The sequence below is a fragment of the Abramis brama genome (genome assembly GCF_963993115.1).
Source record: "Abramis brama genome assembly, chromosome: 5".
Taxonomy (NCBI): Eukaryota; Metazoa; Chordata; class Actinopteri; order Cypriniformes; family Leuciscidae; genus Abramis; species Abramis brama.
The window spans coordinates 14,647,881-14,660,745 of NC_139967.1; the positions used below are offsets into that span (position 1 = coordinate 14,647,881).

The window sequence follows — 12,865 nt, forward strand, 5'->3', positions numbered from 1 at the left end:
CATTAAGTGATTTTATTTGTTTTAATCAGTCTGTATCATATACATTGCTACAGGACAACTGAATCGGATTGCAACAGGAAAGGGGAAGAGCTTATAAAACTGGTCCAAGGGAGGGGTCTGCCGCTGCCTCGGTCTCATCCCTCTAGTGATGGGAAATGTGAGCCATTTGTGCGAATCGGTTCTTTAGAACAATTCGTTTCCAAGAAGTGGTTAAAAAATGATTCAGTGATTCTTTCACGTCATGAAGTCATTACACCAATCACGTTTTTGACATCCAGGGAGGTATTCCAGAAAGCATGCAGGTTATGTGAATACCCGGATATGTTTAAGGGTTAGTCATAGTAATTGTTCCAGAGTTCCCTATTGGGCGTGATAGATTGCAAAAAAATTAGTTATATCGATTTATAAAGCACTATTAAAACAAGGTAATGTATATTGTATTGCTATCTATCTATCTATCTATCTATCTATCTATCTATCTATCTATCTATCTATCTATCTATCTATCTATCTATCTATCTATCTATCTATGTTCATGATATTTCCCCAATTATGGTCGTGGCCTTGCATGCTCCTCAAATCGCAACTTGTTTAATGGATTATTTTGAAAAGGTAATGAAGTTTCAATGTTAAAAATTACCTGCAACAGTTCACATTTAAAAAAAAAAAATATATATATATATATATATATTTGTGTTATATGATAAAATGTTATATGATCATTTTTAACAATCGTCTGTTTTGTCTGATTGATTACATGCATTCATAAGGACACAGCAGAGCAAATGCTAATAACTTATGCTCGTCTTGGCTAATACAGTTTTTTACTCTTTGATGTCTTTAGCTTTTTTTTTTTTCATTTGTGAGGCTTAATTTGATTTAATTTGAATATAAACCTCTAAAATTGTATTGTGCCCTAATAATATATATATATATAAGCTAGGCTGGTGTGAGTAGATACACTAGACAGACACACTAATATTTTCAGTTCCATTCGTCTGTGCCTTGTCTCAAGGCCATGCCAACAACAGGGGAAATATAATGTATATTCATGTATATACCCCACCACTGTAACAGTTTTTCACAGGAACTGAATATTACACATTTTGTAGGCTAATATACGGTTTTACAAATTACGTTTTTTTGTTTTTAAACAAATTTTACGGTTACATATTACGGTTTTGCTCAAACGATTCACTTAAAGGATTCGACTCAATTGAACAATACGAATTAGACATCGCTCTTCACATACGGATCCCTGACGAGAGGTCATGACGATCGTACATGTGTGTCAGTTCATTAAACAGCCAGCATGAATCAAACCACCTCGCTACACATTTTCCTTTTGAGCGCTTTCGTGAAATAAGGTAGGTATAGGCTATGCTTGGTGAATTTTTATTGTGAAATTTACGTTGTCACAGTTTTACTTTTAAGATGTGCAATCTCGCGATCCATATAGTGTTCAGTCCTGGTGATGCAAGAACACGTCTGTCTGTAACGAGCCGTTTTTGATGTTACTTTATTTTGCTTCTCATAAAGACAGCCACACATTGTAGCAAAAATGTAGCATCGGAAAGGCGAGAAGATAACGAACATCGCTGTGGTTAAAGAAAACATGGCTTTGTGTGAGAGTTTTTCAATGCCACATGGTCTGTCATTGTGGCTTGTGACTTGATTTCTCCAGTCGGCGCCCTGAAATTTTTTTTACTATGAAACTTGATATTCCGCTGCATTTTGTCTGCCTATGTAACTTTTGTTCATAACTTAGTTATATAGGCTACAACCTATCAGTTAAACTTTAAACGTGAGGCAACAAATCATGAGGGGGAAAGTTACAGTAAGCAGTTTGGGATTATGTAGGAGTCTACTTTATACAAATCAAAGTACGTTTACATTGTTTGAATGAAAGTTTCTCATGTTTTCTTTTCTCTGTCTCATCTTTTGCACATACTTTTGAAATAGGATTTCTTGGAGCACTTGGCACATTTCACCATGGCACCACATCCGGTGGTTCAGGCAATAATAGACCTCTCTGCTGGAGCTATAGGTAACTTCACATTGCATCATCTCATTTTGGAGGGTCATTCAGGAACATTGTCCTGGACCCTATGATGATAGAGTAGGACACACTTTATTTCTGCACCACCATCTACAATGTAAACCCTCTCTTTTGTCAGTCTTTATCTGACCTTTGAGCTGTGTGTTTTTGCTTACCTCTGTGGTTTCACAGCCTAGACCTATTGTTTCAGCAGTCCCTGCACCACACATACATACACACTCATTGAGGCTTTTCACATATAAACTTTGATCAGCGAACATAAACAGAAGCTCATCCAAACGTGCGAGAACAAACCTCATTGGTTCTTGCAGAAGCTCAAACGTGCTGCGTAACACGAGAATGAACCTCATTGGTTTTCGCACGTTAAGTGAACATGCTTATGTTTACCTAAACTAATGTGTTTTTTTTTATAATGAATGTTTATATGTGAATAAAAGCCTAAATTCAATATATTCATCATATAAAGCAATCATGTCTCTTCAGAAAATTTGGACAAACCACTCAACTCACATGGATTCGTTTTACGATCTCTTTATGAATTTTTTTTTAATATTTAGTACTTTTGTCAGTTGCGTAGCTGTCAACAGAGGGACAGAAAGCTCTCAGATTTCATCAAAAAGATATTTATTTGTGTTCCGAAGATGAATGTAAGTCTTACAGGTTTGGAATGACATGAGGGTGAGTAATTAATAAAATAATTTTATCCCTTTAACACTTTATTTCATTCTGTCATTTTAAACCACGGGATCAAATTTATAATGCCAAAATAGTACCAATTAAAATTATATAAATATATTTGTTTGTGTATTGCTCCTTTTTTTTGCTGTTACAAAGGGTACTGAAGGGTAAATATGTCATTCCTACAGTCTATTTTTCATTTTCTTTCAAATCTCTCTTTCTGTTCTCCTGCTTCTTTTTCCACTTTAGGGGGCACAGCTTGTGTATTTAGTGGTCAACCTTTGGACACGGCTAAAGTGAAAATGCAGACATTCCCCACTTTGTACAGAGGCTTTGTGCACTGCTTTGTGTCAACATACAGACAGGTGGGCCTTCGAGGGCTGTATCAAGGTACCTCGCCAGCCCTCATGGCCAACATCGCGGAGAACTCTGTGCTCTTCATGTGCTACGGCTTTTGCCAAGAGGTGGTGCGCTACATGTCTGGTCAGGAGAAAGGGGCTGTGCTCAGGCAAGTTCTATCTGTGTGTCACAAATAGTACATTTACATGTATGCATTTTGGCAGCTGCCGTTACGGTACCCAAAGCAACTTAGATTGCATTGAAGTTTATCATTTCATGCATTCCCTGGAAATTTAACCATTAATTTGGCGTTGCTAGTGCCATGCTGTTTGAGCTATAGGAATAGTATGTAGTATAGTTGCCAAAAATCAAATGCACGAAATAAATAAAGATAAATGTTTCTAAAATAGCCTTTTTTATTTTTTTGCTTGAATTGAAAAGTGATGCAGAGATTATTTAATAATTCCTTCTTTGCTAATAAAGTTGTCACTGAGGTGTACATGATGTTCACTTTAAATTTTTCATTTATTTTTTCAGATGTTTTTTAATCACTTTTTCATAAAATGTGTATATTGTGATAAGCAATATTGTTCAAATGTTTGGGGTAGATTTTTTTAAGGGTTTTGAAACCAGTCTCTTATGTTCTTAGGCTGCATTTATTTGATTAAAAAACACTAATATTTTGAAATATTATTATGATTATTATTTTACTATGATATTATACTATTTAAAATAACTTTTATATTTGAATATATTATAAAATGTGAAATATTCCTGTGATGGCAAAGGTGAATTTTCAGCAGCCGTTACTCCAGTCTTCAGTGTCACATGATCCTTCAGAAATCATTCTAATATGCTGATTTGATACTCAGTTATTATCAATGTTGGAAACAGTTGTGCTGCGTAATATTTTTTTAGGATTCATTGATGAATAAAAAGTTAAAAAGAACAGCATATTTTCTAAATAGAAATCTTTTCTAACAATATAAATCCTTATCACTTTTTATCAATTTAACACATCCTTGCTGAATAAAAGTATTAATTTCTCTCAGAAAAAGAAAGAAAATAAAATGTTCTGACCCCAAACTTTTGAATGGTAGTGAATATTGTTACAAAAGATTTCTATTTTAAATGAATGCTGTTCTTTTTGAACTTTTTATTCATCAAAGAATCCTGAAAAAAGTATCACAAGTTATAAAATAAAATAAAATAAAATAAATGTATGCAGCACAACTGTTTCCAACATTGATAACAAATCAGCATATTAGAATAATTCCTGAAGGATCATTGTGACACTGAAGAGTGGAGTAAGGACTGATGAAAATTCATCTTTGCATCACAGGAATACATTTTATTTGAAAGTATATTGAAATAAAAAAAAAACATTATTTTAAATTGTAATAATATTTCACAATATTACTGTTTTTACTGTATTACTGATCAAATAAATGCAGGCTTGATGAGCATAGAAGACTTCTTTCAAAAATGTTTCCAAAATTTTGACCGGTACTGTATATACATATCATTATCGATCCAAAAATTTAAGAACATCACAATTTTATACATTTTTAATCTTCCATGCATTTCCATTCTGTACAGTGACACGCAGAAAGCGTGCGCAGGCTCTGTGGCCTCTATTTTCTCCTCTCTGGTCTTATGTCCCACTGAGCTGGTGAAGTGCCGACTGCAGGCTATGCATGAGATGACCTCCTCCGGCAAGATCGCCCAAAGTCAGAAGTAAAGATTGAGCTTTCCTTTCTGCGGATACTATGCACATATTTTTCCATTTACTTTTAAGAGCTAGTATTACTCATGATGATATTGTTTATCTCCTGTCTCATTATATCTGTCTGTGTTTTCAGCACAGTTTGGTCGGTGATAAAGTCCATTATGCATAATGAGGGTCCTGCAGGGTTCTTCCAGGGTTTAACCCCTACTATTGCCCGTGAGGTGCCTGGATATTTCTGTTTCTTTGGAGCATACGAGCTCTGTCGCTCTCTCTTTGCTGAGTACATGCACTGCGCCAAGGATGACATGGGTATGGAAACCGCTGTTGTTACAGTTTCTACATTTTATCTTTAAAGTTACTTTATCTATGACAACGTGGTGACTAACGGCATACTTTGTTTCTCATGGTATTTTCTGGTGTGTACTTAATGAAATGGCATACCTGAGTCAGTCATTAGGAGGAGAAGGACAAACATTAAAATGAGTCTGTAAACAATGAACTCTTTGTTTTAAATAGAGCTGGTCATTCAGTTTATCCTGGTCGATAGTGACAGGAATGTTGATGTGAAATATCATAACGCTCGGCTGTAACAGTCCCTTCTTTCAGGTAAAAAGCCAGTATATACACTACCTTTCAAAAGTTTGGGGTCAATAAGTTTTGTTTTTAAAGAATTTAATATTTCAGCAAATATGCATTAAATTGATCAAAAGTGACAGTAAGAAATGTAGCCTATAATTGATTTTAGGTACAAAATAGATTCCCATTTTAAAATAAAAGTTGTTCTTTTGAACTGTATTCAGAATACTGAAAAACAGTTTATCGCACAAATGTTAGAATGATTTCTGAAGGATCATGTGATACTGAAGACTGATTCAGCTAAATTACATTTGAAAATATTTTCACATTGAAAACGGTTATTTTAAATTGTAATAATATTTGACAACATTACTGTTACTGTCCAGTCTGGGTGATCATAAGAGACTTTGCAAATTTTTAAACAAATCTTACTGACCCTGAACTTTTGAACTGTAGTGTAAGTTCAGTGTTTGTTTTAGTTGTTCTAGTAATACTCCAGTTTCTTGTGTTTGCATCTCTTTGCTCATGTTTTAAATGTGCAGTGGTGGACGACACTTAAAAGTTTTATTTTATTACCAAAACTTGTCATACACTGATAACAACTACTGCTAATTAATGATAATTCAAGTGTGCAAAGAAGTGATAATAACAAAATATATAGATTTAGCAGGTTAATTGAAAAGAATCAGCTTTTTCACAAATTGGACTCTGCTATCATGTCCTGGAGCGGGTGACGATTTCTTCAAATCAAAATAACGAGTAAATGTAGTGGAGTAAAAATTGCGATATTCTTCAGAATGTAGTGAAGTAAATGTTTCCCAAAATACAAATACTCAGATAGTACTCGAAAAATGTACTTAAGTATAGTAACAAAGTATAAATACTTCATTACTGTCCACCACTGGTAAAGTGCGTGGCATATATTCTGAGATGTGACGTGTCCATGTATGATGAGTTGGCGTGTCTGTGTTTTGTAGGTGTAGCCCCCATTGTGTTCAGTGGAGGTATCGGAGGAGCTTGTCTCTGGCTTGTGGTTTACCCAATGGACTGTGTTAAATCCAGGATACAGGTCATGTCAATGACAAGCAGGCAGTCTGGCTTCTTTAAGACTTTCATGCATATCTTCAGAACGGAAGGTAAGAGAAAGATGTGTTTTAGTATGCTACATATTATTATGTATAACATAACACAACTGTTTCAATCTGTTGTAAATGCATTACCTGAACCCCCATTTGACTTTGTTTTTGTCTCCTCATTTTCAGGTGTAAGGGCTCTATATTCTGGTTTGACTCCCACAATGATCCGGACGTTTCCGGCCAATGGTGCTTTGTTTTTAGGTTATGAAGCCAGCCGCAAAATCATGATGGCCCAGTTTGACAGCTAACCCCTTACTAACAGTACACATTCTTTTCTCTTGTTGGGTTGTAGCATTTTTTAATTAGCATGAACTATCAATGAATAATATTTCTTACAGCATTTATTAATTTGGTAAATGTATAAATATAGTATTGTTTATTATTCATTGTTAATTAATTTGTTCATAATACATTCATGTAAAAATGTAAAAAAAAAATTACAGCACAATGTTAACAAATTGATCTTTACTGTAAAGTTTGACCATTATTATCATTTTAATCATTATTAGTTTACTACTTGGGCCACAGAAAAAGTGGTCTCCATTGTGCTAGTAACGCTAGTCCCATCATGCCTATTATTTTCATTTGGAACCCTGTAGTCCACATATATTCAATTTGCAGTCTACCTCGCTGTAATTTTGCCATTTTCTTAAATCTAAAAGTCCTGTAGAATATACTGAAACTATGCAATTAATTTTGCTTTTAGGATTACACTTTGTAGTCTGTATTTATTTTGTTCAGTCAAGATCTGTATTCTTTGTATGTTTGTATTTTGTTTTGTCGTGTTTGAGATGAGGTGAGAATGTTCATAATTTAAAGTGTTTCATTATTTAGATGGGTTCAAAAGTCTGAGACAACCTTGTGAAAAGGGTTCTAGTTTGCATTTTTTAAATTTAATATAAATATTTTCATTTTTAGCTTCAATTACAGTAGTGACCAATGTTACAAATTTGGTTAATGATCTAGAACTGGCTAATCGTGTTTATATTTCTTAATCATTTTACTTTTCTTTTTTATTTAAAATTTATGTTTGTCAGCCTATGCTTGTTACATTTGTCATTCTGCCAAACATTTACACAGTAGACAGACCCGGCCTACATCCATCTTTCCAACTACTGATGTAACCAGTACAGTATTGCAGTATTACATTTTCATATTCTATATTTGAAGAACCCTAACCCCCTTTACAAAATTGAATTGTAAAACCAGGACTGTATTTTATTTTATTTAAAAAAAATTTACATGCATTTTTTTATTTGACTCATTTTAAATGTTTTAAATGATTTTTGTATTAACACGATGCAAAATCATAGATTTCTGGAGATAATTAAATTGTATAATATTAAATGTGGATTAAAGTAATATTCCCCACATTGTGTAACCTTTTGGATGTTTTTTATTTTTATTTTCAGTATGTTTATTTAACTTCTAAACTATAAAAATACAGATAGATACAAAACAAATGCTATGTCATTAATTAAAGTACTTTTCCTTTAAAATATTATTAAATCTGGAAGTCGTTATACATAAGCTGTTACTTGGAAAAAAAGGATTAAACCAAAACATCAGCAATAAACTTCAAACGGTGAACGTGACAACAAGATTAGTGTACACAACACACAGGAAGTACAAATTAAGCCCAATGTTCAGGAGCATCTTCCACAAGAGGGCGCTTGTTAACTGATCAGGGAGGCTGGGATGTGGTTGATATGATCTCCCTGGCACCCGGAGCAGTGAGGGCTTACAGCGGCTAAAAAACATGGAAGAAAGTGTAAGACAATGCACAAAATACAATCTCAATAGCGCTTTTATGCTCTTAAGCTTCATTAATTACATTATTAAGGTGAAAGAAATTAACATACGGCCAGTCAAGCCTTTAGAAGACATGGAATCGGTCTGTAATTAAAGGGATAGTTCGATAGTAAGATTTTGTCATAATTTGCTTTTGCTGAACACAAAAGAAGATATTTTGAAGAATCTTGGTAACACGACAGTTGACGGTAACTTAGCCATTGACTTCCATAGCAGGGGAAAAAAAACTGGAAGTCAATGGCTTAAGTCAACTGTCGTGTTACCAAGATTCTTCAAAATATCTTCTTTTGTGTTCAGCAGAAGAAATAGTCTCATAAAGGTTTGGAACAACTTGAGGGTGAGTAAATGATTTTTGGAAGAACTATCCCTTTAATAGGGGTTATAGCTCTGTTTAGTGTTACCTGTTGTGTGAAGTTGTGAAAATCGTATAATTGAATTGAATTAAAGAGCAGAGTTCTGGTATTAACAGAAAGGGAAATGAAAAAAGCATAACAAATGGCTAATTCAGCATAAAATGTGGCTAATGCTACTTAACTGAATTTTAATTTATTTTAAATACGGTGATGTTTAGAAGAAAGAGACAACCTTGTGAAAATTCTTGTATATATATATATATATATATATATATATATATATATATATATATATATATAGTTTTTTTTTTTAAATAATGTAATTGTATATTTTTTAAATTTAATATAAACTCAAAGTTAGTCCCGTTTGCCTTTTTTATTTTTTTTACAGTAGTCTTTAAGCTGCATGAACTCCAAGTCCATCTTTGATGAACTCCACAATTTGAGCTCCACGGAGCATCTTGTGCTTACAAGGACATCTGAGTTCACGTGATCAAATTTATTTACTGGATTACTGACCTGGAAGTACTGGAGAATCTTAAATGTTCAATATTCTAATTTATGATACTTCTTAACATTTCCTTGTTTTAAATGTTTAAAAAGATCATAACCCCTGGTTTCACAGACAAGGCTTAAACTAGTCCCAGACTAAAATGCATGTTTGAGCTGTTTTAACTGAAAGCAACTTGCACAAACATATCTTACAATATGTCAGTGTCATTGTTTTGTCTCAAGATGCACACCAGAAATGTTTTTTTTTCTAAGGCACATTTATAAAAGGTACTTAAATGTCTTAATTGAACTAAGGCCTAATCCTCCTGGCTTAGTCTAAGCCCTGTCTGTGAAACCAGGCCTAAACCTTGTAAACCTTGCTGCATCTTGTTGGTAGGCTACTTTTCCCCCATTTTTTTTACTGAACAAAGATCAGAGGGGATACATATATCACAAAAAAAAAAAAAAAAAAAACACTTAAGAAGACAGGATAAAAAACTTGAGGTAGAGCAAGGCAATAAAGTACATTTTCAAACAAGATATGTTGGTAGGCTACTATTTTACTTGGTCAGTCACGACATTCAGTGTTCTGATATTTTTTACTGTTCACCATCGTCAAAAATGTATTTTAAAATGGCATTACAATTAGACTGTGCCACAACTTTTCATGTATTCCTCATTCACCAATGGCGCCTCTCACCCCTTTCTCTTTGCAGGTTCCACAGAGGCAGCCGAATAGGCCGTTGATCATCTGTATGGCGCAGAGGACGAGTTGCACTGCGCTGGTCACCAGCAGTGTTGAGAACAGACCCACATTAAACTCCACCACATTTTTTGGCTCAGTGCATTTTCCCCACGTGCTAGGGTCCTTAAGGTAACTCTCGCTTCTAAGAGATATAGACAACAACATATTTAAACAGAAAAATGTGTTATCACATGCTTTACAGTGCTGAGGTGTATCTCTTACCCGTCTTTAAAGGGAGTTCCCCAAATGATAAGTGTATGTTTACAGAGTGGTCCATTGATTAGACCCATCAGAGCCACTATGAAACTATAAAGGGCGCCAGCTACACCCACTGCTGAAAATAAAATGGACAGGAACATCTGAAATAGAAAACGATTCATGAGAATTATTTAATTATTGGTCAAAATTTTGGAATAATGAAATTTTTTCATGTTTTTGAAAGAAGTCCCTTATGCTCACCCAAGGCTGCATTTATTTGATTAAAAAAATAAAGCATACAAGATTTATTTGAAAAATATGAAAAATATTATTCTTAATATTATATTTAATTATTTCAAACTTTTGTCTGGGTAGTGTAAGTACACTTATTTTATTACATTTTGTAATTAAATACAGTTAGTATCTACAATGCCTACTTCAGTTTTTAATAATTTAAAAGTAGAGGGCAGTGTACACTGCATGCAGTTATTAGAAATGATTATCCCCAAATTTCATTTTAAGGATTTCCCAATCACACAACAACATGCCTGAAAACTCCTACACATTTGTCACCAGTCAACGAGGTTGTTAGCCAGTGACTCTTGTAAAACTGTTCAGGTTCTTACAAGTCACAAAATGCAAATATTTGCAAAAAGACACAATGAGGGCACGTTTTTAAGGCTCATATTTTTATAGATTTTTTTTTCACAACAGAGGACAGCCTGTGTATTTTCAAACAGGTCTGTACTTCATTCTGTCCAGCACATGACAAATGATGTACATCACATGAACTTAGTTACATTCTTATACATTTATTTGTCATAAATAGATTTTAAAGTCATTTGGCTTGTAGATTTAGGTCTTTGCCCAAGCAACATAAAAGGGTTGCGTGTTTTCGGATGTGGTTTTCTTGTTCTTTGTAATGTTACTTTAATTCTAAAGGTATCTTGGGTATTTCCTGTTCTTTTTTTGTGCTAATTCTTAACCTGAAGATCTTGAAGATCTTAATTAGCTGGTTCAGTTGTGTTTGATCAGGGTTGGAACTTTGCTGGAAGGTAGATCTCCTGGAACGGGATTTGGCACCCTTGCCATTTTAAAAGTGACAAAATGCATCCCTTCTCCTGAGCTTGTAAAGGTCTAGTGGACAATCCTCTTCATAACTTAATTTCTAAAGGATTGTAGATATTTATAAACTGAAGTCTAAAAATAAAGATTTTGTTAGTGGCAGGATTGCTCACTCACCCCACAGCGATTAGCACAGCAACCCTGCTTTCCAGTCAGGTGAATGTGAAAGGCTGGAATCAACACCTGGAGGACAGAAAGGGCAGTGTGTTTAATCATATTTGTCATTTGATACATTTTGGATTGCCTCTAACTCACAATAAATGCATTTTGTACATTTATGTTTCAAGGTCACCCTGTTTACAATAGATTAACTTTGATTCGCATTTGCACCACCATAATACCTTATAAGGAGAATCACACTCTTTGACTCATAAAGATCATAAAGATAAATATTTTTTTATATTATCTCATTGTTTCTTTTAAAACAAGGCAACATCTTTTCCTTGCATTCCTTTTTTTTTTCTTACATTCCTTTCCCAAATCAAATTAAGACTCTGCATATTCTCACAAAGGCAGCTTATTTGTTGTAAACATGTGACTGACAAGCTCCAAACTAAACTGAGAAGCATTTACACGATATATTATCACATATGCACGCTATGATGTTTAAATAGAAATAGAATTGATATATAGTTTACAGTTAAACATGACCAGTTAAACCAGACTCACCATTATCCCCCCTCCAACCAGTCCTCCCATGTATTTGACCTCCTCTGTAATATGTTTGTTCTGCGCATACTTTACATCCCAGCCAGGAAAAAACAGCATAATATTACAGATTATGGAGATGACCGCCAACGGGTACAGACTTGTCCCGACGCAAAACGCACATTTTCCTGTACACATGCTGCGAGGTGGGTGTTAATCCTGAAGTCAGAGAATAACGGCTGTAATCTGTACAGTATTTGATATAAAAACACTCCTAGATAAAAGCACTTGACGAAAAGTTTTGTCGTTGCCCCTGAGTCTCGTACACACCCTGAAGTTGTGTGTCTACCAGAGTGCAGTGTTTTTATAAATACTGCTGGCCATTTATTATTGAGTTAAGATAAGACCAGCCCATGGAATCGAGTTCCTCTAACCACACCCTTTCTGGAGAATCTATAACTAAATATTACAATATAAAAATATATTGTTTTATGTTTTCTTGTTTTTGAGAGACTTATGATAGTTAACATTTTAACTGAAGCAAATCCTATTACCAAGATATCTCTGGAATCACACAGACTTTTTTTTTAAACAAACAAAGCAGGACTTTATAGCTTTTAAAACAACCACCATCAAACATTAAAAACAGTTTACAGTCTATACCCCATTTATACAAATCTACGTTTATATGCATTTGATTAGATTTTTGTGGAGATTTAGAAATGTCACTCTGGTTGTCATAACAAACAGTACATAATCATTCGGTTGCATCCTGAGATCTGACATGGATAGAATGATGAACTGTGGGGAAATGTGTGTGTGGGATGTGTGTGTTGTATTGACTAAATTATGTTTGAACAGGGTGCTATAAACCAAATGCATCAGACTTTGGACTCCGTAGTGAGACAAAAACACCATGGTAGTGACACTGTAAAACAAATAGCGTTATCTAAAAATCTATCCATGTCATTTTCT

The 12,865-nt window shown here is 34.2% G+C and overlaps 2 protein-coding genes across 2 annotated transcripts; one reads left to right on the forward strand and one right to left on the reverse strand.

Annotated features, from left to right (window-relative positions):
* Positions 1 to 1,239: 1,239 nt before the first annotated feature.
* Positions 1,240 to 7,888, forward strand: slc25a15b (solute carrier family 25 member 15b). The gene is made up of 7 exons (XM_084113274.1): positions 1,240 to 1,367; positions 1,963 to 2,047; positions 2,987 to 3,245; positions 4,676 to 4,813; positions 4,939 to 5,114; positions 6,359 to 6,517; positions 6,644 to 7,888. Exons 2-7 carry the CDS (start codon positions 1,993 to 1,995, stop codon positions 6,763 to 6,765), a joined length of 909 nt encoding a protein of 302 aa, XP_083969400.1. The 5' UTR covers positions 1,240 to 1,367; positions 1,963 to 1,992; the 3' UTR covers positions 6,766 to 7,888.
* Position 7,889: 1 nt separating this feature from the next.
* Positions 7,890 to 12,265, reverse strand: tm4sf21a (transmembrane 4 L six family member 21a). The gene is made up of 5 exons (XM_084113276.1): positions 11,912 to 12,265; positions 11,360 to 11,425; positions 10,142 to 10,278; positions 9,875 to 10,061; positions 7,890 to 8,267 (listed from the first exon to the last, which is right to left on the reverse strand). Exons 1-5 carry the CDS (start codon positions 12,086 to 12,088, stop codon positions 8,259 to 8,261), a joined length of 576 nt encoding a protein of 191 aa, XP_083969402.1. The 5' UTR covers positions 12,089 to 12,265; the 3' UTR covers positions 7,890 to 8,258.
* Between the last annotated feature and the right edge of the window lie 600 nt (positions 12,266 to 12,865).

Excerpts from the sequence above, each read along its gene's own strand:
- slc25a15b (XM_084113274.1), top strand. The coding sequence starts at position 1,993 with ATGGCACCACATCCGGTGGTTCAGGCAATAATAGACCTCTCTGCTGGA. Across the intron at positions 3,246-4,675 it reads GAGAAAGGGGCTGTGCTCAG|TGACACGCAGAAAGCGTGCG; the intron begins GCAAGTTCTATC and ends CATTCTGTACAG. Across the intron at positions 6,518-6,643 it reads GCATATCTTCAGAACGGAAG|GTGTAAGGGCTCTATATTCT; the intron begins GTAAGAGAAAGA and ends CCTCATTTTCAG.
- tm4sf21a (XM_084113276.1), bottom strand. The coding sequence starts at position 12,088 with ATGTGTACAGGAAAATGTGCGTTTTGCGTCGGGACAAGTCTGTACCCG. Across the intron at positions 10,279-11,359 it reads GCTGTGCTAATCGCTGTGGG|ATGTTCCTGTCCATTTTATT; the intron begins GTGAGTGAGCAA and ends TTTCTATTTCAG. Across the intron at positions 10,062-10,141 it reads GGAACTCCCTTTAAAGACGG|AAGCGAGAGTTACCTTAAGG; the intron begins GTAAGAGATACA and ends TATATCTCTTAG.